Genomic DNA, 25,755 nt, shown 5'->3' on the forward strand with positions numbered 1-25,755 from the left:
AATTTTAATACGTCCAATACTTTGGTTTATGATTTACCCTTTAATATCCTCACAAAGAAAAAAACAATGGGTAATTTTTCTTAGCTTAGTTTCTTTTTTCCTAGAGGCTATAATAACAAAAATGAATGTTTATTTCTTAACAGACACCATAGTTTTTTAAATACAGGCCTCAACCAACCAAATGGTTGGGATGGTAATGGTAATAGAGAAAGAAAAAAAATCAAAATTACAAACTTTAAACTGTTATAATGCTTGTGATATGCTAGTATACTAACATATATCAATATCTTACGTTGGAATTAGTAGTATTTTTAGTACTAGTTCATTCATTTTCAGTAACCGCTTATCCTCTTATGGGTTGCGGGGTGCTGGAGCCTATCCCAGCTGACAATGGGCAAGAGGCGGGGTACACTCTGGACAGGTTGACTATCACGGGGCAGTATTATTTCCACATATTTATTCTAGATATTTACCATTACAGTGCTTTTTAAACACCCCAGAAATGTTGAAAAATCATACTGATATTTTTTTCATATTTTTTAATATCCGTAAAAAATGTGAATTTATAATCTTAGCCTCACTACCTTTACTGTAAAATGACAAATGAATTGTTTGGTTGGGCATGTTGTTAAAAAAGTATTCGACCTTTATTAGACTTTTATTTTTTGTATTAACTTACATGAATCTGTTCAGTTAGACCTCTGAGACTAACATGTGGAAAAGATATGCCTACCTTTGAAAATCCATACCACACAGAACCGTCATGTCTGGAATGACTTTTTCTGTTACACACATAAAGTCCTATGTTTGTCATTTTAAAGGGGACCTTTAAACACAGTGCTCTACTGTTGAACATTTCCAGTTACCATTTGGATTGTTTAATTTGGTCGTTTCCTTTTACTTTCATTTACTCCTGTAAAGGCAGCCTTTTAAAAGACACAGTGGCATCTAGTAGATTTTTTTTATAGCATAACATGCCTAAACCAAATGGTAGAGATAGCTCAATCAGGTCAGTACAGAGCTCTGTAAATTTGCTTTTAGCTTTTTCGCTCCACATAAATGCACAAGTTGCAAGAGGTATTTAAATTGGACAGGCATGTGTCGGTAGATCATTTTAAGTGTGTGCTAGATGATATGGTTGTTTTACAGTGTTGCTGCTGTGGTTAATTGACAGACAGGATTTTCTATATATTACTGTTTTTATTGTTGTTTTTGCTTTTGTTGTTATGTGTCCGTCCTTTATGGTAGACTCCATTCTTAATTATTTAACTTTTTCATCTTTTTACAGTTTTATAATTGCTGTTTATAATTCTTGATAGACATTGCTGCTACTTTACTCACTTTATCGCAGTTGCTTTTATATATTTGTATCCTTTTAGCCCATTGAATGTGAACTCAGGGCACTGCTGTAAAAGAGCTTAATGCTCAGTCAATTTCCCCTGAATAAACAATAGTTAATGAGGTTAAGTTCAGTTCAACATATTTTTCATTAAGTTATAGTGACTTAAAATGTGCTCTACCAAATGGCTGAGCAGGACGTGGTGGGAATGTCATCAGCTACTTTGTGTTTAGCATTATGCCCAAAGCACGGCTGTGTATCATCATAGACTGTTACAAATGTGCAGAGATGATCAACAGATGGCTCCTCTGCAGACCTAAGAGAAGAAAACTGTTTTTTTTGTTATCAGTTTGGGTTTTCTAGAGGTGTTTTTATATACACTGAGCTACTAAACAGACATTTCTGTCTTTGCTGCTTTGTTTTCGCTCATAATCACACATTCTGTACATTGTTTTACCCTCTTTTCTGAAAAGTGCGGAACAAATCTTAGAAAAACGTGTAAAATAATTATTTTCTGTGATTTTGTTATGGTAAATGAACCCGTACTTGTCTGACCATTCAAAGCACTCTTTACACTATGAGTCACATTCACCCATTCACGCACTGATGGCCAAGGCTACCATACAAGCTGCCACCTGCTCAGTTTTAGAAAATATTCAGGTGAAGATTAAAAGACAAAAAAACCCTTTCATTGAAAGGTGTCGAGACTTATATTACTCAATGACAGATTTGGCATTTACAATGAGTCTAACTGTTGATGAAAAGACTTGTTTCTTTTCAGATGAGATCATGCATGTACATGTACTGAAAATAGAACAAGAGCAGCTTTCCATTTATGTTAAGAATGCCTTGGATAGGGCATTTAGGTGGATTTAGGTGAATTTTATGGGACTGGTGAGAGGTTTTAAGCAAAAATAGATGAATGATAAATGAAAAGAAACTTTATTTATTTAGCACAATTCATGTATATAATGCAACACAAATTGCTTAACATTAAAGTACATAATCATGACATTTATAATAAAACACTAAAAAAGGAAAATAAAAAAAACAGCATGATAAAACAAGACAAAACAAAAATCACATAAAAATGATTAAGAAAAAAAAACTCAGCGTCAACAGATTTAGAGCCCCAAAGTCCTTGAGGCAGACTATTCCAGTGTTTCAGGGCGTGGAGAAATGGGGAAAGCAAGCCGTGGGTAACGCAGCCAATGCAGTCAAACCAGATCACAGTGGCTTCTTTTAAAGACGAAAACAAATGCTCCAGATTTGAAAGTTTAAAAAATAAATATGTCAGACAGCACTACATCAAGGTCAAACTGGTTGTGACAAGAGAAAACAAAACTGTTGTGATTTGAAGGCTTTGTATGGGATCAGGTTTTTATTGTTGCGTGCAAACCAAATATCATACGAACACGGTGTTCTTTTGTTGGTTTAAACTGCTTACACACCAGCAACTTTTCCCAAGCACTCAAGTAGCCAGTCTCTCAATGTTGCTACCAGAAAAATCCCCCTGGGGAGTTCTTTATTTTTTTTCCTGCAATAATTATATTGTGTGGTTTGCACGCTCAGATAAATTGCACAAAATGTGGCAGAGATTGACAAGCCACACCCGAGCACACAGCGAATGTGACAGCTGCAGCGTCTGCAGTATCAGGTCAGCATAATATCTTGTCATCCTTGTCAGCATGGATTTATTAACGAGGAGGGAATTTATCAATACATGCAATCTTTTGGACTTTGATGCCAAATGTCAGAATTAATTTGCCCTCATTTATAACTTACATTTTTAGCTCTTCCCTCCATAAAGAGGTCAAAGGTCAGGGCCATCTACAGAGAGAGTCTTGCTCATGGACTCTGAAGCAAAGCACGTTTGCTGATTCAGGTGCCTCTGTTTGAAGTCTTGTTCCCATCATCATCTTTCCAAACTGCTGCCCAAATGCTTATTAAAATAATTATTTTTTTCAACATCAAAACATTACAGAGCACTGCACTAATCACACATGCTAATCTGCCCCAAGACCGTATATAATTCAATATATCTTTCCTTCCTTTTCTACGCTGATGTTTGACCACACTGCTTAAAGACCTTTGCCATTTAATCTTTGTTAAGTTTCCATTTGACCTCAATTGCTTAAACTATATCCTCTCTTTCGTGACTCTGGGTGTGGCATTTGCCAAAGTTTCATTCCACATCTGTCAATCACATATAATCCTGTTTAAAAAGTGGTTTTTAAACTTGTTGGGGCCCGTCGGAGTCAAGCATACCTTTACCACACACTCATCCAGCAGCAGCAGTTTGAACAAAAGGTTCAAAACGAAAGTTTGTTGTTGCATAAAGACTTTAAACTTGCTGCCTTTTAATTACTTAAGCGTCACCAATTTATTACCTTCGGGTTTTGCAGCATGTGGCATTCAGAGAGATGCTTGACGGTTCCAGCACATGTTCACACACTTGCGTCTGTCTGTGGGAGGGTGGGTGCACAGGTGTGATCAGAGGCAGTATTTAAAGAGCAAGGACAGATTTTCTTCCCATCACTCATTCTGTCATCATGGAGCTGAAAGTTGCATTTGTGGTTGTCTGTCTGTTTGCTTTGGCCATCACCTCTACGGAAGGTAAGGACTCCACTATCATAGCAAATACTCCTGTTAAAACCAAGAAAGACTTGTATGGGATCAGTTTTTATCTGAGGATGAGTTATTTACCAGCTCTTAATAAGTCCGAGATGTTAATTTATATCGGTAGGGGCAGGTGTGTGTTAACCAGCTTCATATTTTTGTCTTACCTATTACCTAATTTTGTTGTCACTGTTACAGCTGTTTAGTTTATTGATTTCATTCAGCTGCTTTTTTGTTTCACAACCTAAAACTTTCACTTTTATGAAACTGAAACCCAACCAAATGAAAGTCCGACCCAAATCTCAAATATTATATTGTGCTCTTGAGAAAAATGATACACTGATACTGTTTTACACAAACCTTAACAGTACTGATGGCTTCTTTTTGGAGATTTAAATTGACTGAGTGACACTGATAGCACAAAGACTCAATTCATCTTTAACAAATCTAAATCAAAATCTGTTATTCTATTTTTTACCCTTTCTGACAATCTAATAATGGATATTAATCCCACGTTGCAGCTGGCATCCCAAAATGCTGCATCACAACAAAGAGGGACATCCCTGTCCCCGTGCTGCAGAAGGTCCAGAGGTGGACTGTGCAGCAAAGCAGCGGCGCCTGTGACATCTCTGCACTGTTGTAAGTTGTAAACATCAACAATAAGCTCAATGATCACAGTGATTTTGTATTTACAAAATGCTTTGTAAGTCCTTTTTGCATACTTTCCGTTTCTTGTGTGTCCACAGGCTGTACGTAAGGGACATGAGGAAGCCCATATGTGCTCATCCCAAAGTGAAGAGAATCCTGATTTGGCTGCAGTCGAGGGTGAAACGAAACAAGCAGAAAGCAACTTACTGAGACAGTTGGTGTTTCAAGAGCTTGTGTCATACAGGAACCCCTTATGGTTGTGTTTCTTTAATGGCTGTGATCATTCAGAGGTACTTGGACCTTCCATTTTATACTACTTCTACTTCTACTTCCACTGCTGCTACTTTACAGATTAAGATTAAACGCACAAAACATGTGATCAGTTTATAAAATATGGTGCATTGTTATAGATTAAACCACCTAACAGTGTGTTGTATGTGAAGCTCCACTTCAACTGTCTGCAACATTTAAGTGCCGTTTACACGTCATTGCATCGATTATGATAATTAGCCAGGATTAACAGGGGCCATTCTGCATTATGACTTTTACTTTAATACTTTCTGTGTATTTTGTTGCTAATATGTCTGTACTTTACTACAAGTAAAACTTTTGTGGTCAGAATTTTACAGAGTATTTTTATACTGTGTTAAATAATGTTAATACTACTTCCACCACTGCATTTCTACAGTCATTGTGAAAGAAAAAAGAAATCTCTGTAAAATGTGATCAAATAAAATTTTATTTTTCTTTTATATTATTTGTATTTGTGTCTTTATATGTACTAGTGATGTCTAGTCAAATTCAGAACAAAGTCAGAAACCAGCAACCAGAGGGAGGCTGACAACTGCCAATCACTGCTGATAAAATAGTAGGATCAGTCATCTGGGTCAGCATCAGAGGACACTCATTAATATCATGCTAATACTGTATTTAATTTATATTTTTCAAAATACATTCTCACATCTACTGAGTGTTTGTTCTTTGTCATACCTTATTTGTACAAGAAGAGAAATGAGCAGATGGAAACTAAATACATTGAGGGCTCTATAAATACATAGCTTTAGCTCTTTACACAAATGAAAGTAAAATGGACTTAACCTTCCCTGTTTGGTCTTGTCCTCTGAGGATGGAAACCATGACCCTGCTCCCTCCCCTGTCAGGACAAATCCCACAGAGACAAGCTGCTACATAAAGGCTGTAAAACCCTCACCGAGCTCAAAGCTCCGCTGAGCTAATTTATTTGATTTTTTTGGCTTCATTCCAAAGTGAGTGGCAAAGAGGTGAAAGAACACAACTTCATTTAGTCCTGTTATTGTCACTGAGGAGCTTTTTCATGTACTTTTGGTTTCTTTTTTTTAACTGGGTCATTTTTTTGATGTTTTTTTTATTTAAGTATGATATTTAAATGTATTTAAAGCTGACATCTTTTACAAAGCACAAATTCTCTCAGTTTTTCAACTTAGTTTGGGTTTGACCTTTCGGCCTTTTTAAGATTTTTGTAAAGATCCCATCCAACATCATTTAAAGGGGCAAGATTTTACTCTTACTAAGATTTATTAGATTACATTACCTTTAGTTAAATAAAGTATTCAATGTTGTGCATGGGTGTATAATGAGACAGTGGGCCTCTGGGAACAGACATGCAAAAGGCTCCACCACCTCTCCTCCAAAGGAGTGAGACACACAGACTTTATAGTTGTTTAGCCTCTTTTTTTTGCATCTCTTCATCGTTACAAAGGTTGGTTGGTTGGTTGTGTTTCGCTTTGTAGTTTTTTTGTGTTGGTTGTTTTGCCCCTTTTTGTGGTCATTTTAAGTCTCTTTGTAATTGCTTTCTATCTCTATGAAGTCAGTTGTGTCTCTTTGTGGTCATTTAGTGTCTCTTAGTAGTTGCATGCAAAAGGCTCCACCACCTCTCCTCCAAAGGAGTGAGACACACAGACTTTATAGTTGTTTAGCCTCTTTTTTTTGCATCTCTTCATCGTTACAAAGGTTGGTTGGTTGGTTTTGTTTCGCTTTGTAGTTTTTTTGTGTTGGTTGTTTTGCCCCTTTTTGTGGTCATTTTAAGTCTCTTTGTAATTGCTTTCTATCTCTATGAAGTCAGTTGTGTCTCTTTGTGGTCATTTAGTGTCTCTTAGTAGTTGCTTTCTGTCTCTACGAAGTCATTTGTGCCTCTTTATGGTCATTTTGTGTCTCTTTGTAATTGCTTTCCATCTCTGTGAAGTCATTTGTGCCTCTGTGTGGTCAATCTGAGTCTCTTTGTAGTTGTTTTCCATCTCTATGAAGTCATTTGTGCCTCTTTGTGGTCATTTTGAGTCTCTTTGTAGTTGCTTTCCATCTTTGTGAAGTCAGTTGTGTCTCTTTGTGGTCATTTTGAGTCTCTCAGTAGTTGCTTTCCATCTTTGTGAAGTCAGTTGTGTCTCTTTGTGGTCATTTTGAGTCTCTCAGTAGTTGCTTTCCATCTCTACCAAGTCATTTGTGCCTCTTTGAGGTCATTTTGAGTCTCTTTGTAGTTTCTTTCCATCTCTACGAAGTCATTTGTGCCTCTTTGTGGTCATTTTGAGCCTCTTTGTAGTTTCTTTCCATCTCTATGAAGTCAGTTGTGCCTCTTTGTGGTCATTTAGAGTCTCTTTGTAGCTACTTTTCATTTCTATGAAGTCATTTGTGCCTCTTTGCGGTCATTTTGCATCTCTTTGTAGTTTTTTTCCATCTCTGTGGCGTCATTTGTGCCTCTTTGTGGTCATTTTGAGTCTCTTTGTGTTCATTTTTTGTCTCTTTGTGATTGTTTTGCCCCTTTTCATAGTCTCTGTGAGTCTCTTTGCAGCTTTTCCATCTCCTTGTAGTTGTGTCTTGTTGCTTCGTGGTCATTTGAGTCTCTTCCTGGTCGGCATGTGTCCATTTGAGTGAAATTTTGCAGCCTGTGCCTCGTAGGCCCTTTCAGTAACCCTTCCATGATGTTGTGAGGATTGAATCTCCAATACTTTTTGACATTTTTTTTTTACAAACTGTACTTAATTTGGTTCGCGTAAATCCCTGTTGTGAGTCCTACTCCGACCACAGTTATACAATACGTCTATTATGTAGTAATTCTGGACTTATCAGAATCAGAAAGTGTCAAAGTAAAAGTCAGTATACGTTGCTGACATGACAAAATAAACTTAAGGTAAACCATAATCCTGCAGCTTACTACTCCAGTCACAGTCACCAACATCAAGCTATTAACCAGGCATAGACACAAGTCCTCAGGCTGTTTTGATTGTGAGTAATTCATCCCTTCCAAACGGTAGGAAAGCACCTAAAGCTAATTACAGTAATCTCTCTTTTGAGTCACTCAGACTCGTACACAAGCAGTGATATTTTCTCAGAGCAGGTTCCTCCAGTGCAGGTAGTCAAAAGCCTTTAATGTGCAGAGATTTTAACCTCTTACACTGTTTACCAAAGAGCTCTTATCTTTTACCACACCTAAACCACACAAGTTTAATTTCCTTTATCAGAAACCTGTGGTCTGTTGTTGAAAAGTCAGTCAGGATCTGTGACATCAGCAACAGTGTAAGAAAAGATACAAAGGAAACAAACATGACAGTGTCAGATGGGGCCACAGCAAAAGTTACCGTAACACACACAAAAACATGTCCCAGCTGCGCAGTGCTGAACTCCTGCCGACAGCTTAATCTGCTATCATTAGCCTCCAGGCAGTGAAGCAGTCAGAGCAGTTTGGCTGTAGCTCTCGCCTCAGAGGGCAATATGTTGAAACGCTATCAAAGACGGATATTTTTGTCGATAGAACAAAACAAACTAATCATAATTTACAATTTTAATGAGGAGTAAAAAACGAGAAGAAAAAGAGATCGCTCTAAGCATGCAGGATGTGTGTAACAGAGCAGACTTGCATAAACAAACTGCTCAGGTTAAAGCTGAGGGAGACAGTTGTGTTTGTGATTATCTGCCACTCTGTCAAGTAACAATGTTTTCTTTCACACTGTAGACCTCACAAGTCTGGTGCAACAGCACCCTCTACTGGAGACACTGATAGCAAGTAGAGCTTTAAACTGGTGTGCAAAGTAATATAATGTACAACCCCAGTGATTACAGAGGTGGGACAGAGTCATTGTTCTGCAAGTTCCCAGTTAATCTTAAGTCTTTGTATTCAAGTTCCAAGTCATAAACTTCGAGTTTCAAGTCCTAGACAAGTCATAATGTGCTCTTCACCAATTGTAAAGCCATTTTAACAACAAAGTAGTAACATATTTAATTTACAACAAAGCATGCACGCTTTTTAAAATTTGTACTTATCTATTAAAACAAGTTTGTTGAAAAGCTATTTAGCTGTTGAGCTAATGTTGGCTAAGCATTAGCTCACTATGTTAATATAAGCCTTGATGTTTTGTTCTTTGTGCCACTTTGAAAGTCAAATGAAGTTGGAAGTTGTCTGTAATTTTAGACCTGCATGTTTTGCTTACTGCAGTTCGTTTTTTGTTGACCGCCATGTAGTGTTTGTACTAAACGAAAAGATCTTTGATGTAATTTTTTCCAACTGATGCTTAATAACTTAATGTCACGGTCCTCTCCTGCAACTTGATTGGTTGCTGGTGGATTTGGGGAATTAAGTGTCTGTTAAATAGCATATAATAATTTTAAATCTTTGGGCTTAGGGGAAGGTGTCAAGTATTCTCAAGTCAAAAGGCTCAAGTCCAAGTGTAGTCACGAGTCTGTGCAGTCCAAGTCCAAGTTGAGTTGCAAGTCTTCTTTGATTTTGTCAAGTCTAAAGTCATCAAATGTGCGACTGGAGTCTGACTCAAGTCAAAGTCATGTGTCATACCTCTGGTGATTTACATTGACATTTTCCTCTGAACTCCTTCCCTGCAGATTCCAGGTTTGCTGAAGAAGAATGTGTTGAAACACAGTGGCAGATGTTTGTCTGGTTGTTGGCACAGCGATCATGTTACTCCACATGCTCCTGCAAAGTAGCACCACATTTTGCATACAGTACTTCCTCTTTACACGGTTTCACTCAGGAAACAGGCTCCGAACTTTCACATCATCCTGCTTCCTGTGGTAAATCCTTTCCTCACTGATAACTGTTATGAACCATGACTCTATGAATGCCTCCTAAAAGATTAATAATAATCAGCACATATAAGCAAAGTGGCTGCCATATATAAGGTGTTTGACTTTCAGCATTTTGTCTCAACATGTCTCAGTGTATCTTTTTTCCCAGACAGCTGTATTGACAACAGCATATTGAAAACTCTGGTCAGACTGCTGACTCCTGCAGACTACATTCAAATGAGGCAGTCTGCCTTTCAAACAGCAGATTTATGGGTGCAGCATACTGTAGCAGACAGTGTCACAGACAGTGATTTGCTTACTTGCCTGCTGGAGCCTGATGACGACTTTTAGTCTTGACAGTGTTTAACTTGGCTGAACTATCAGACAACACTTCAGGCTTAGACTGAGGAACAAATGTGCTGCTGGCGGTAAATGAATAAAATGTCTACTCAAGCACCATTCGTAATACTAAACATACCATAATGTGTCAGTTAGACGTTCATTCTCTGTCTTTACTGTAGTTATTTTACTTATCTTTGTAGATTTATAAAATGTAGACTGCTTGTATGATGTGTGTGCTAAACATGCAAACCCTAAAAAACTTCACCACAATCAGCGACTGTGTGATACACATCTATGCTTCTTAGATTTGTTGTTTTATAGGGTAGTATGTCTCATCACTGTGGTACATGTACAACCTATATTAACTTTTCAAAGGCCCAGTGTGAAGGATTTAGGATTTATCTGGCAGTGAGGTTGCATTATTCAAACTTCTCCGGTATGTCAAGTGTGTAGGAAAATATGGTGGCTGACTCAAAAATACAAATGACCAGAGCATAGCATGTAAAAATAATGGACTTAGCTAGTGTGACATCAGCTGTTGGTTTTTAAAGCCTTGAGTTCAGCAGCTGCCGCCATCTTTGTTTTTTGGAGCCAGAAGTGCTTTAGAGTGAAGAGTGGATCTGACTAAGAAGCCAAGGATCTTATTTGCAGACAGCCTGTCACTCAGAGCAACCTGCCCTTAATTATGCATAACTTTAAGCCTTAATAAAATGTAAATGGGTGAATTTTGTAAAAATTCACCCCCTGTCAGTGGAGCAGATCCTACAAATCACACTTGAATCCATCATATCTTTGTTGTTTCAACTTTGACTTTGATTAAAAAAACATGACGTGATGCTCACTCACATTTTTTTATCTGCGTGCTTGTCTTCCTTGTTATTGGTCTCCAAACAGATCATGTCTCTGTCCAGCAGAGACTGAGATACAGCTTTTATATATTCCTTAGTTGGCTTCGTTTCGTAGCCCCAGAGGTTGCTGCTTGATCTAGAGCCAGTGTTTGGCTTGTCCGTTCTGGGCTACTGTAGAACAACATGGCGAACTCTGTAGTTGAGGACCCTCTCCATATGTAGATATAAATGGCTCATTCTAAGGTAAGGAAAACACAACAATCATTATCTACAGGTGATTAGAAACTAATGGAATATTATATTCCACTTCTGCATCGAGATGCTTCTAAATTTCACACATTGAACCTTTAATGAAAGACAGTCAGCCTACTGCCCTGAAGAGTTGTAGAATCAAAACTGGACAAACGTTATTTGTAGGTTAGATATTAGACAAACAAGTGAGCAGTAAAGCTCAGGTTATAGGCGTCAAATGTCCCATCTAATACAAGTAGGGAGCAACAAAATCAAACTTTTTACATGTATTTTTGATAAATCAAGAACGTTACTTTTTTGTGTCAAATAAAAATTAAAAATGAACCAGAGATAAAGGGAAATGCAGAAAAAATTCCACCCAACAGCTTCAATTGTCATTAGTAGTTTAAAGTTTGCGAACAAATGGGTGGAAAAGTTCTAACTCTGCTACTTATTTTATTTTATTTCAGTTTATTTTAGTTTTTTTTAAATTTTTTATTTTATTTTAGTTTAGTTTAGTTTGTTTTATTTTTTATTTTATTTCATTTATTTTAGTTTAGTTGAGTTTTATTTGTTCTATGTTTAATTTGATCTTTTTTTTTAGTTTAGTTTGTTTTATTTTTTTTATTTTGGTTTAGTTTTCTATTTTATTTAATTTTAGTTTGTTTTATTTTGGTTTAGTTTTGTTTTGTTTTCTATTTTATTTTATTTTATTTTATTTTAGTATGTTTTATTTTATTCTAGTTTATTTTAGTTTGGTTTAGTTTAGTTTGTTTTATTTTGGATTAGTTTGGTTTAGTTTTCTATTTTTTATTCCATTGTATTTTATTTTAGTTTAGTTTGTTTTATAATTTCATGTCTATTTTATTTTACTTTATTTTATTTTATTTTATTTTAGTTTAGTTTAGTTTAGTTTAGTATGTTTTCATTTGGTTTAGGTTAGTTTTATTTTTTGTTTTATTTCATTTTATTTTGTCACTTCCGGTCGTTGACGTCCTGTTTCACGAATGACCACTGACGCCCGCTATGTTATCTGCCGCCAGGCAAAGGTTCACGTGGGCAGTACCTCCCATCAAACCAGGAATCACTCCGCCTCAGTGAAACTCGGTAGGAGCTCCAACAGGTGTCTGTGAAGTGTCTGTGAAGATGTCTGCCTGTCAGGGAACTACTGAACACTCCGGGCTGCTCAAGTTCTCCTCCGCCGTGTTTTACGCCAGCAGCTCGTTTCTTATAACGGTGGTGAATAAAACCGTACTGACCAGCTACAGGTATGTGACGCTTTGTCTGCTCTGTCATTCATCACAGGTGGAAGGAAAAGTAGCATTATCAACGTGAAGTGCTATGTTACATGGAAAACTCAGTAGTAAACTTTATACTAAAGTGAAATACAACAGTATTGGCATTAAAACATATTTAAAAGTACCAAAAGTAAACTATGTATATACACAAACTATGTACAAACTATTACTTTATTAAAGTTGTGTAACTGATTACATTTTACTCTTCTAGCAAATGTTTTAATCTGGGCAATAAAGCTGAAACATAAAATAAAAATCCCTTTGTGAGCACCTACATTTTGATCAGTAAGTGTGATTTAGGGTGGCACAGTGATGCAGTGGTTAGCATTGTTGCCGCACAGTAAGAGGGTACCTGGTTTGAACCCCGGGGTGGGGGCGCCTGTACAGAGTTTGCACGTTCTCCCCGAGTCAGCATGGGTTCACACATAGAGACAGACAACTATTCACACAAATTCACACCTACAGGCCCATTTAGAGTCACCAATTAAGTCTTCAAATCTTTGGACTGTGGGAAAGCTGGGGTACCCAGAGTAAACCAGAGAGCATGCAAGCTCTGAACCATGAACCCACTTGCTGTGAGGCGTCAATGCTAACCACTGTACCACCGTGCCACCCTTTATTTTGAATGTGAATATGCAAAGTAACTAGTAACTAAATGTATCAGATAAATGTGGTGGAAGTAGCACAATATTTGTGTACTGGAGTAGTAATGCTCAGGTTAAGTACTTTAAAATTGTACTCAAGTACGATACTAAAATAAATGTACTCACCTTCCACCACATTGTTTCATACAGTGTCGTTGGAGAAAGCTCACACAGAGGATGCTTATTGTAACATTAAATTAGTCTTTATGGAATCAAACTCTATGTCTTTAACAGTTTATGTGATGGTTTTGTAGGTTTCCTTCCTACATGTGTCTGGGAATAGGCCAGGTGAGTTATCCAGGTGTTGACGTTTCTGAGGTTGTGTGTGTGTGTGTGTGTGTGTGTGTGTGTGTGTGTGTGTGTGTGTCAGTCATACACATGCACATCTCACTGTCACTTTTGTCCTCTCAGATGATCACCACTCTTGTCATCCTTTATGCTGCCAAAATGAGCAAAACTGTCAAGTTTCAAGACTTTGACAGAAGTATTCTTTTTAAAGTAAGCATTTCTCTTTTTTAAAAATAAATATTCCTCATCATTAATCTTAATTAAAGTGTCACACTCCTTTCCTCTTACTCTATTTGCCAGATTTTCCCTCTTCCTTTGCTGTATGTTGGGAACCATATAACAGGACTGGCGAGCACCAAAAAACTCAGGTTCACCCAGTTTGGCTGTCATCTCATTAAGTAGATTTTAATCCTTAAAAGAATACTTCACCCCCCAAATTACCCTTTGTATATCGATTTCTCATCCTATGATGTGTTGAATTTGTGAAGAAAACTTTTGTCAGTTGGAGTCTGGCTTTGAGAGAGCATAGTGAGGGCTGAGAACCAGAGAGATGTACAGTAAGCGACATTTGACCATTTTTACTGGACAGCCAAAACACAAAAAAATAACTGAAAATACTTTGCCCTGACTTTGTTTATTGATTTTAATCTTTAATATTATAGCTTTATAAACATTTGGATGACATTATAATTAGTGAACAATATTTTGACGCTCATTCAAAAACAGATTTTTTTAAGTGCACTTGCGCCCTTTATGGCCCCAAAATAGTTCAGTGACTTTTGTGTTAAATCGTTTTGTTTTTGACGAATAACTCTGGATTGGTTTAGAGTTCACAAGTACCGTTTTGGCAGTCATGTGATATACATAACTGATTTTCACCCACTTTTGCCCCTCTGGTTCTCAAACCTCGTATTAGATAAGTTTCACTTTCTGTTCAGTTCCCAGTTGAAAGGGTTTGTCTGTTTGGGAAGTACTTAGCATGCGACTGGATAAATGAGACTTGGGTTATGGGCCGCACACATGCCGCGTTTTGTGAGGCCTCAAATTCATTGCTTTCAATGTAGACGTGTCGCAATGGCTGCACCCTGAGATAAACTGAGTTCAACTTTTAGAACACAGTAGCAGGCACTGCATGTCAATTTATCAAGAATTTTCTCCATTTTTGGATTCTGTGTTTGTCGGAGGCATGTGAGAAAAACAAAGTTTTCTTCCTGACTTAAAGGTCCAGTGTGTAGGATTTACGGACATGCATTGGCAGAAAAGGTATATCATTTTCATAACAGGGTTTTAATTAGTTTATTATCACCTCAAAAAAAGAATCGTTTTCGTTACCTTAGAATGAGCTGTTATATCTACATACAGAGCAAGTCATCCCCCCATGGAGTCCGCCATATTGTTTTTTAGTATCCCAGAATGGAATAATCAAACACTGGCTCCAGAGAGGGCCATTGACGTTTTCACGTTTTCGCATTGGCCACTGTAGTTCTCCTACACGCTTGGCACATGGGAGATGTTTCAGTCCTGCAGCCTCACCACTAGATGCCACTAAATCCTACACACTGGACCTTTAAAGAGTGAGTAAGTGACACACAAATGATCATTTGGAGGGTGAAGTATTCCTTTTAAGTTTAACAGCGCTCATTCATGTGGTCATGTGGTGTCTTTTACAGTTTACCCATGTTTACAGTATTACGGAAATTCACCATATTGATGACAATGATCTTGGAAGTATATATACTAAGGTAAGACATATCTCTATGACAGAGCTGGTGTTAAAGTACTGTATCATGCAGCACTCTTACATGGAGAGATTTATAATCAGTTTATCAACACAGTTTAACAAGACAGGAGCTTTCAGTGCAGGGGGAGAAGGAAAATGTAAGATATTAAAGAGTGGGATGTGATTTATTCAAGGGAAAGAACATCAACTTTTATTCTTATCTGCACTTTGACACATGCTTTTTCTATACAAATTTTGTTTTTGAACTGAATGCTTTCCTGTTGTCAGAAAAACATTCCCAAGACGCCTTGTGTATAGTGTCATAGCCATAGTCCTGGGTGCCATGGTTGCTGCAAGGTATGACTTTCTAAAGTGAATTAATTCAATAGGAATTGTTTATAATGTCCTTAAGAACTGAACACCAGAGCTTTGTCTCCGTCTGTTCCTCTCTTCCAGCTCTGACCTGGCCTTCGATGTGGAGAGCTATACTTTCATCCTGCTCAACGATGCTTTCACGGCTGCCAGCAGCGTGTACACCAAGAAGAAACTTGGCACTGAGGTAACATTCCCTGCACACTCTGTACAAATGGACACGACCTTGTGTATTCTACTGGTAGTTTCACATCAGTTAAATGTCTGTGAAGGTGTGACAAATTGCAGGGTAATAGAAGATCGTGTTACTGCACAGCTGTCCTGCCAGAAGAAGGAAGGGGATTAAACCTGTAAACCTTAACTAAACATGGTATTGCATAGAAAATGAGATGATAGATTTTTATCTTCAGCATTACAAAGTGTGAGTAAAGGTGATGGTTTTAGTTGTGTTTGTCCACCCTTTAAGTAAACAGGATGTGGGACACACCAGGATCACACCAACGAAGAATTATCAGCACTTTGTAAACCTAATATGTTGTCACAGTAACTGTTTTTAGGTCTGCTGTTTGTTGCACAAGCGTCACAAATGATCTGTTTGATTTTGGTGACATTAAATGGAATATTTTGCTCTTTTTCATTAAGGGCCTCGGGAAGTATGGTGTCTTATTTTACAATGCACTAATCATTGTCATCCCCACTCTCTTGGCAAGTGCATTGACTGGAGATTTACACGAGGTACATACATTAAATATAGTCCAGTGTATTTTTTGAAGTGTTTGTGCCCAGAGCCATATGTGTTTTCCTGCCTGACCACCAGCATGTTTCTGATCCACAGGCAGTCACGTTTAAAGACTGGGTTACAGCCACTTTTATTTTTTGCTTCCTCATGTCCTGCTTCATGGGGTATGTCACCACACTATGCTCAATTAGTCATATCTTTGTGGCAACTCCAAAAACAAACAAGAAATCATACTTCCATAGGTCTTATATAACTGCCCCACTACCCTGTATTGTGACACTCAGTTCTGTGTTTTTCAGGTTTGTGCTCATGTATTCCATCGTCCTGTGCAGCTATTATAACTCTGCACTTACTACAACAGTAGTGGGGGCAATAAAGGTAAGAACACACTGATAAAAACGCTATTTTTAGACCAGAAAGCAAAGGCAGTGCACATACCTCAGCCAAGATTGCTCAACCCTGCAAATCCATTATGTTAATAATTGAGCTTCTGTGTGGATCTGGGTTCAGACTACACATAGTTATTAACAGTAAAAACTGTTTATGTTTAAAATGGCCTCTCATGCAATGCTAGGATTGTTTTTAAATTAATTGCATCTACACATGGATCTAAATCTGCACCAAAAACTAGATACTTGTTCTTCACCCCATGGTGATGGCTTAAAGGGACAGTTCACCCCAAAATCAAAATACATATTTTTCTTCATACTTGTAGTGCTATTTATCACTCTAGATTGTTTTGGTGTGAGTTGCAGAGTGTCTGAGATATCGACAGTAGAGATGTCTGCATTCTCTTGAATGTAATGGAACTAGATGACACTCAGCTTGTGGTGCTCAAAAATGCATTTATAAAACTCAACAGCAATGTCTCTTTCCAGAAATCATGACCCGGTTACTCAAGATAATCCACAGACCTTGTTGTGAGCGGTTCGATGTAGGAACTATTTTCTGTCTACCAAGATACACCCACTAACCATATCACCATGGAGAAGGATGCATGTAACACATAGATGGGAGGCTGGTGCTTGTGACGGCACAAGATGTAAACATTAATGATGTCCTCCTCAGCTGAGCTGTAACGAAGCTAGCTCAGTGGTGCTAGGTGAGCTAGCAGTAGGTGCAACGCTCCCCTCTGTGTCATCTTATGGTTAGAGGGTGCAGTTGGAAAGAGACGTTGCTGTTGAGTTTTTCAAATGTATTTTATGGTGCTTTGAGCACCACAAACTGAGTGCCATATACCGTAAAACTTAAGTTAGTTGCCCGGGCTATTATTTGCTGTAGTCGCTGAAATTAACAGGCCTATATATGGGACAGGCCTTTAATTCCTTTCACACAAAACTGTTGCTCAGCAAAGATCAGGACATATGATCTATTTGTTTATTTATACCAGTATGAATATTATTTGTATAATAGTCAGGCTTCAGATAATATCAGGAATGAATCATTCATTTGATCTAGCTCCGACATACAATGCATCACAGAGAGAGTTAAGGCGCTCAAGGATTACAGCACCCGACATACTGACACAACACCACTTTATTCTGTTAAAACAATACTCACAACTTGGATTAATTTTTATGAAAAACCCTTTCGATTCTCTTCATCTGAGGACCCTTACAGACTAAAGGAACATGAATAACTTACAGGCTAATGAAGGAATGGACACATTATTTGAGGTAGCCAACAACCTGCTTTTATACATCTGAAGAGCTTAAAAAAAAAAAAAAACGAGCTGCTTGGCAACAAGAGTTTTATTTGTCAAAATGAATAGCCACAGGGTGGCACGGTGGTGTGGTGGTTAGCACTGTCGCCTCACAGCAAGAGGGTTCCCGGTTAGAAAATGGATGGATGGATGGATGAATAGCCACACTGAGCTAGTAAGACCCTAGGCTTTTACTTGAAGTTTTATGGGAGTTCCATTATACTTTAGAGAAGGCAGACATCTCTATAGCCAATATCTCCAACACTCGGCAACTCACACCAAAACAATCTAGATTGATAAATAACATTACAGGTAAAAAGAAAAATATGTATTTTTGATTTTGGGGTGAACTGTCCTTTTAACTTTTAACTTAAACTTAAGTTTTTGAGATGCTCTGCTAAGTAACAGACATAACAACAAAGAACTTAAAACATCATCCTTGTTCTGCTAACAGGATCATCACTAACTTGTGTAAATATTACATTTTTCTAAAGAATGTTGCCGTAGCCTATATCGGCATCTTTGTAGGTGGAGACTACCTGTTCTCTTGGACCAACTTCCTCGGCCTCAGCATTTGGTAAGAAGTTATTTTTTTTCCCATTTCAGTTTAATTTTATTCTGTTGTTTTAACAGTTTGTGACCAACATATTTTGTTAAATGTCATCATGAACTGTGCTTGACTACAACTGCAAATTGTCAGAGTTCAATGTGATCAAACAGTCAAACAAGAGGCCCCAGCATTTCACCATATGTTTACATTTCAGCAGCATTGTGAGATTAAATTTAATTTCCAAGCCAAGTTCCAATCCAGATCTTAACAAGGATTTACAAGCTCACAAATGGACAGATAGATAAGATTAGTTAATGTGTTATCAGTGACTTAATGTGCTTGTTGTTTGTTTTAACAGGCATCTTTGAACTGAAGCTTATTGTCTTGGCACACATTGTTCAGTCACTCTGAGAAACAGCTCAGCAGTAGCAACAATCATTTAGCATGTTCTAACGTTCATTCAACTTTGTCTTTGCAGTATGTCAGGTGGACTGGTGTACTCATATCTCACCTTTAACCAAAAATCATCTGGGACTAACGCAGAAAGTGCACAAGAGCTGAAGATTCACATCCCAGAGGATTCAACAGGGAAGTACTCTGCAAACTAAATGGACAATATTTTAACATCCACCACTAGGTGGCATTGTTCTGCTTCATATTGGAGCTCAATTTTGCTTCTGAACTTTTATTTTGATGTTTATTTAAACTCAGTCGATTGTCCTGGAGACATTACTGCTGGTATATGAATGAACTGACAAGAAGATCACATAAATTCTGGGTCAGGTTCAGTGAATGTTTATTGAAAACCAACAATTACACAACAGTGTGGACAGCCTGTCAGAGAAATCTTTAAAAATGTGTAATAAAATGTCTACCAAGCAAGCAGGGTCAGTCTATACATGTCACAATGTGAAAACTGTTGGAGGATGTTAGCTGAGGGGGAAACTGAGACTAAAATTTCAACTTCAGAGCTCTCTGTAAAATTGTGCACACTCAATATTCTAAAACAAACTCAATGTGTATATATTAAATGCCATAATCTTCTCAAACCACAAAATAGACTAAGGGTTAGAAATGATTCAAAATATACTATAATTGGGTAAAAAATAAATCATTTGGTGTCTTGATTATCAACAATTCACTTGCCTTCCAGTTTCACCATAACTCCATAAGGGTAATTTGTAAATTGAACAGATTCAAACATCACAGCTAGAGTGACAGGTCGCTGGTGCAGGTTTCCCCAAAACAACCGAGCAGACAGGGCAGTTATGAGAGGCTTCATACAGTGTTGAAGGATGTAGTGTTGCTTTAAAGAAAAAAGAAGAAACAAAAAACAGCACTACAAAAATCAGTTTATCAGAAACAGGTGCCACTTTCTTTGGACACGTACGACAAACCTAATCCTCAGTGCATTGCAAGCTTAATCCAAGACTCAAGGGGTGTAAGTGCTAAATAAAAATCAATGTGGTGTCTAAATGTATGCGACATAATCTAAATGTTTTCTTTGCTGGTGCCAAAATATTTCCCTTCACTTACAAATGATCTCAGGGCTATCAAAGTTGGACAAAATGTTAGCCAGAAAAAATAAATATTTCATAATTTAACCTTTGAAATGAGATGACATACACGCACCACACACTACTACGATGCTATGCCCACATCGTAACCAATCTGCCGCCTTTTAATATAAAAGGCGACTGACATCATCCATTGTAAAATATCTCCCGTCTGGTTGGTAAACAGCTTAAGGTCTGCAGGTTTTACATGATTCTTGTATTGGAGGAAAACAGCTGTTATAATTGGAATATGGCATGTTTGTAAAGGCACTCTGGACCTTTGGATATTGTATATTGCTGAAAGGAACAGTGCAGGATTAAGGGGGATTTAGTAGCATCTAGTGGTGAGGATTGCAAACTGCAACCAGCTAAAACTTGTGGTTTGAATTCCCTCAGGTTTTTACTCTGAGCTAAATTATCCACAGCTATCTGTCTCCAAAACAGACCAGGTGATTAAAACCGGTAAAAAAAAAAAAAAAATAAATAAATAAAAAAAAAAAAAATCAGTTTCACATTACAAATTAGTGTTTCGCTGATGCTTTTTGGCATGTTGGAGACCGGGTGCTAGCCACCGTTTTTCTCTGAGAACTTAAAATCCAGATGTACATAAGATTTTTACCGTGAGCCAAATGATCTGCAGAGGTTTTTCACTCTCTAAAACAAACAGACCTGGTGATTTAAACCGGTATAAACACTAAGTAAAGCAGTTTTCGCATCGCAAATCAGTGTTTTTGACACTGTCTGGCTTGTCGCAGAGGGACTGCTAACTATATAGAGTCCTATATAGAGCCAACATTTGGTTAGTCCATTCAGGGCTACTGTAGAAACATGGCGGTGCAACATTGCAATCTCTGCAGACGTGGATCCCATCCCTATGTGGATATAAACGGCTCATTCTAAGGTAACAAAAACACAATGATTATTTTCAGGTGATTATACACTAAAGCAAACTTGCTTATTTTAGTATATTCCACTTCTGCCAATATCCCCCAAAATCCTACAGACTGAACCTTTAACTAAATCTGTCAGACAGTACAGTTAAGTCAAGATGAACTTTTCCTGTGTGGTAATGTCATGTATGTAATGATAAAGTGGTGAAGCTGTCAAAGTTTGGAGTTTTGAAAAGCTTGTGCCTAACCAGACCTCTGGATTAGGCTTGCAATGATCACCTCTTACTTGCTTATATAAAAAATGACCATGTTGCGCACTGAACTGATCAGACCCGGACTTGTACTGTCTCCTTTTGTCCACCCACGCACGCTTGTTGGAGCGTACTGCGCGGGTGAGGCTTAAACTATCTGAACGTTACTCAGTCCATTTCTGCCACCACTGCTGTCGACAGTGGCGGCGACGTTGTGCTTACGACGCTGGAGATGAAACCTGGGAGCATGATGAGAGGCCATCCGACAGTTGGAATGCAACTTTAACATATCCTGTTTGAGCACACCCTGTATCACTCTGTCCATCTGAGCTTAATCCATATATACATCAGTCATACACACTCTGTTACACTCACAAATACACTCAAAAAAACTCGTTACCATCAAAGTGCAAACAAAAATTAAAAATAATAGGTACTCTTTCTTTGCCTTTAGAAGACAGGAGAAAGAAAGACATTCTTCATATAGTTAAATCTACAATTATAGCAGCCTAAAAGGATAAAATGGAAGCAGAATAAGGTGCTTTAGCTTGTGCCTTCCTGGTGCTGTGAGGGGGAGGGGGGGGAATAGATGATGCTGTGCATAACACTGATCTCAGGCCAATTCAGCTCGTTCTCAATGTCTCCTTTCACAACTTGATAGAATTAACTAAACTAGTCGTCGATCTGCATTTATGAACATTTTCTAGCTACAGCACATACTGCAGGAAGGCGGTTTGGGGAAGGAGATATGAGGTGCGGGGAGTGGGAGTCCAGGATCGGGAAGTTGGGTGGGTGTTCAGGCAGACAGGTTGTTGGCCAGCTCAATGAGAGCCAGAGCTCCGTGGAGACGCTCTCGCTGCTCCTGGAGGCGGCGCTTGGCAGCTCCTCCCTGGCTGCTCTTCTCCTCCTCTGCCATCTCTTCCTCTTCCCCGTTCTCTTCATCTGACTGGAGGAACTCCATGGGATCCTGCTGCTCCTGGTCCTCTGCTCTTGCCTTGCCCTGTGGCTTCACCTTGGTGGTTGTGGGGGCGCGCTGCTCACGGGTTCGCCAGTATCTGAGAGGACAGAGTTGACTATTAACATACATTGCAAGCAGATGATGTAATTTAAATGCACCATACAAGTCCTAGTATGCTTTATAACACTCCACTGTATTCACTTACTTTGCCAGCCACTCTGCCACAGCCTTGTTATCCACAGACTGAGCCTTCCCCTGACCCTCCTTTGGTTCCTCTCTCTTCAGACGGGAGAAAGGATGCATGGGACAGTGACGGTTGGCATGTGTGAACCGATTGCCACATCCTGCAGAGAGCGACACGTATGAATAAACACAGTGAAACATTAAAGGCCATGTATCTTTGCCAAGATGAGTAATGCATTGACCTTGTGTTTGATGCTCAGCTAGCTTGTTTATTTAAATCAGACAGTTATACTGAAATTTCTGTGTTTGTTAGGTACTTTCCGAATGCTACAAATATAACTCAGCCAGTTAAAGGGTCCAGTCAGTCACAGTGACTGCCTCTGGAAAGTACCTAAAGTATCTAAAAGTGAAAGGCCACACAGCTGACTTTGACTTTCGTTGCTTGGCAAAACAACATCATTTTAGTACACCATTTGGCACCCACCTTTCTCTGAGCAGACAAAGGGTTTTTCCCCAGTGTGCAGCCGCTGGTGCGTCTTCAGCTGACCACTCTGGACAAACGCCTTCCCACAGTTTGGGTAGTCACACAGGTAGGGCCTCTCTCCTGCGGGACAATAAGGATGATGATGTCACAGTTAGACACACATACTACATTCAGATGTGAAAACAAAAGTCTGAATATTCACAGTTGATACTTGAAGGTCAACTGTTTCATGCTTTCACACATCAAGCATTGCCGTGCCCGTTCATGTTCCAGCATGTTAATGTTACTGGTTTGACAGGTGTTTACATGACCTTCCCTGCTTCTAACAGTGTGGGAAAGGGCATCATGAAATCCCAGTACTTCCAGCTTTTCTTGAGGCACCTGTCTTTTTGACATTAAGCCAAAACAATATATTTTGTCTTCTATGCACTGCTCCTCTCACCTGTGTGTGTCCTCTTATGAGCCTGAAGAGACTTCTCTCTTGGAAACACCCGGTTGCAGATGTTGCAGCGAATGCGGCTGGATGAAGTCTCCCCCTCGCTTATGAGCTCCCGGACGGTGTCAGCCCGGGGACGCCCTCGGCGGATGCCATCCTGACAGCACAGAATGCACAGAAATGTTAAATTGTGAAAGTAATTTTTCCATATTCAGATGCAGAGTATAATTTGGCAGACTGAGTATGAAATCCTTTTGTTTCTATGATCTGATACATTTACAACATATGAACAAAGGTCAGAGATCATATTTTCATAATACTTTGATTACATATATGCATTTGTATTTGTCATTATAATAAATATGCTAACTATTCAATACACTGTAGAATTCCCAGCGCTTCCTATCTGAGCTCACGTGTTACATAGTTGCACGTTTGTCCATTATAATTCATTCACATCCGGTTACATTTTTGGCGCGCGACTAGACGTCATGTATGAGCAGCTGCTCCAGAACCAGGAAGTAGCTGGGGTTTAAACTGCACCGTGTCACACCCTAATGCGCGGGCGATTTTTTAAATGACTCCAAACCTCGGCCATATTAAAGCTGACTATTAACACTATTTAACAGCTTTTAAGTAGGGATTAAATGTTATTTACATCTTTACCGTATTAATATCTTTATAACGACTCAGTTTGGGATGGTTTGTGTCTTTAAATATGTCAGTATCCTCATGCACGCGCTCTTTTCCTCCCAAAAGCTGCTGTTATGACATGTAGGCCTGCTTTAACATATTTAAAGTGTTTTAATACGTTATAATAACTGTATTACGGTGTTGTCAACAGCTTTAAACTATATGGGAGTGGTACGTTTTAAGTCTGTGTGATATTATCTGTCATGCTGCACGTCTCTTCCTAACTTTACGGTTACATTAACATGAACATACCCTGATCTGCTCCGGTGAAGTATCCGTGTCTGCCTCCCTGGCCGTCTGGGTCCCGGTGGGAGACGAAGCCCCGCTCACTGAGCCCGGGCTCAGAGTCACATTGTGGGCGTTCTCCCCCCACTTCCACGGGTACACCATGAAGTCGCTGAAACCGGGACTGGTGGGCGTCAGGGCCTCCGCTGCTTTCCTCGGTTTGATCGGCGTGGTCTTGATAACGGACACTAACACTCTCTTGGGCGAGTCGTTGCAGAAAATGACGTGCGGGTGCTTGCTGTCGGCCATCGTGCTGGTGTGGGTGTCAAAACTCCGGCAGAAGCACGCAAAAGTTTTAACTGGAGGTGGTTATTTTGAAAAATGAATGAGTAAAAGTCATAAATAGTACGCCTGTTTTAATCCGGAGTGAATATGTCCTTCATTTCCAAAGAGGAATTAGGCTAATCTCGGATCCGATCTGCGCTACAAAGTATCCGGTAAAGATACAGTTGGATATGAAGCTGATGGGAAGTTTCCTCCTTGTCGCAGCGGGTCGTCTGAACTGACCTGTGTGCGCCCACAGGAGCGTTGTCCCGCGTTGCAAAATCGCGCCCGAGCATGTCACCGACCAATCAGCTGCAGGGATCCGAACCCACGTGCCAGATGCGACCAATGCCAGCAGCCACATAGAGCCATCAGAGCCAATGGGAAGAAGAGAGAGCGTTCTGTGTGCAGTGATTGGTCGAGACATTTTCATCCAATGAGATTTAAACACTTGACGCGCGGTCTTGCACGCTGACCTCAAGATTGGCCAATGAAATTGTGCAGAGCGCGTGTTCGGCCACGGCGCAGCCAATGGGAGTGAAGGGCGGTTAATTTTACATTGCAGGGGAGCAGATGGCTCTTTCCCGCGCTGAGGAGTCTGTTTATGTTATTACATTTTTGGGGCAATTTAAAGGGAAAGGAAACGGTGCCCTAGAGGCGCCAAAGTTACGTAATCATTTTAGGGCGGAAACACTTGAACAAAGGATTTACTGTGCGGGTGAATAAGAAATAGAAAGTAAAGGTTACTTTGAAATATTGTTTGTGATAAATTGGTCTAATTTAGCATCACGCATAACAGTTAATATAGTGTTTTTGCACAATAGGAAAATATTGTCTATCTATGCACATGTGCTGTGCTGAAAATCAAAACATCACGACTTGATGATTTATGATGCCACCAAATGGCACTGTTTGTTCACATATATACTTTTTATTTTTGTTGTCGGTCATCAGTGCTTTCATTCAAACAATATTTCTTTACAGCTATTTTTCCCACATAGCCTACTTATGTACTATATTTTTACCTTTATTCATCCATCCTTGTTGTCCTTGTTCTAGCTGTTTGTCTGTGTCTGTGTACATTCAGAGCAATGCAAAAAACAGAGCCAAATCTTGCCCATATATATAACAAAAAAAGCAAAAAAAAAAAACAAAACTGGAGCAACGTGCAGTCATAATGTCCTATGAGCAATTTCACTCACTGTGGTGCAACAGAAGCCTTTCTGTTTGGCTGTATGTGCCCCTCCCATTGCTGTGAGCTGGTCTGTCTGTGTCCCTCACTCTGACACTGTTACCTTCAAAAGATAATCCAACTATATCCCACTGCACTGTACAATATGTGTCTTTAAACCACTAAAACCTCAGATAA

At 38.9% G+C, this 25,755-nt stretch overlaps 3 protein-coding genes across 3 annotated transcripts; 2 read left to right on the top strand and 1 right to left on the bottom strand.

Annotated features, from left to right (window-relative positions):
* The first annotated feature begins 3,739 nt into the window (after positions 1-3,739).
* ccl27a (chemokine (C-C motif) ligand 27a) lies at positions 3,740-5,358 on the top strand. The gene is made up of 3 exons (XM_033620379.2): positions 3,740-3,955; positions 4,480-4,597; positions 4,705-5,358. The coding sequence occupies exons 1-3, from the start codon at positions 3,892-3,894 to the stop codon at positions 4,814-4,816; spliced, it is 294 nt and encodes a 97-aa protein (XP_033476270.1). The 5' UTR covers positions 3,740-3,891; the 3' UTR covers positions 4,817-5,358.
* Positions 5,359-12,058: 6,700 nt separating this feature from the next.
* slc35d2 (solute carrier family 35 member D2) lies at positions 12,059-19,268 on the top strand. The gene is made up of 12 exons (XM_033620346.2): positions 12,059-12,341; positions 13,270-13,303; positions 13,427-13,513; positions 13,604-13,671; positions 14,974-15,045; positions 15,312-15,380; positions 15,480-15,582; positions 16,038-16,130; positions 16,231-16,298; positions 16,434-16,512; positions 18,331-18,413; positions 18,865-19,268. Exons 1-12 carry the CDS (start codon positions 12,220-12,222, stop codon positions 18,992-18,994), a joined length of 1,008 nt encoding a protein of 335 aa, XP_033476237.1. The 5' UTR covers positions 12,059-12,219; the 3' UTR covers positions 18,995-19,268.
* On the bottom strand, positions 19,166-24,634 carry znf367 (zinc finger protein 367). The gene is made up of 5 exons (XM_033620347.2): positions 24,090-24,634; positions 23,151-23,301; positions 22,709-22,828; positions 22,247-22,385; positions 19,166-22,138 (listed from the first exon to the last, which is right to left on the bottom strand). The coding sequence occupies exons 1-5, from the start codon at positions 24,369-24,371 to the stop codon at positions 21,880-21,882; spliced, it is 951 nt and encodes a 316-aa protein (XP_033476238.1). The 5' UTR covers positions 24,372-24,634; the 3' UTR covers positions 19,166-21,879.
* Positions 24,635-25,755: the final 1,121 nt, after the last annotated feature.

Source organism: Epinephelus lanceolatus, chromosome 9 (genome assembly GCF_041903045.1).
Source record: "Epinephelus lanceolatus isolate andai-2023 chromosome 9, ASM4190304v1, whole genome shotgun sequence".
NCBI lineage: Eukaryota > Metazoa > Chordata > Actinopteri > Perciformes > Serranidae > Epinephelus > Epinephelus lanceolatus.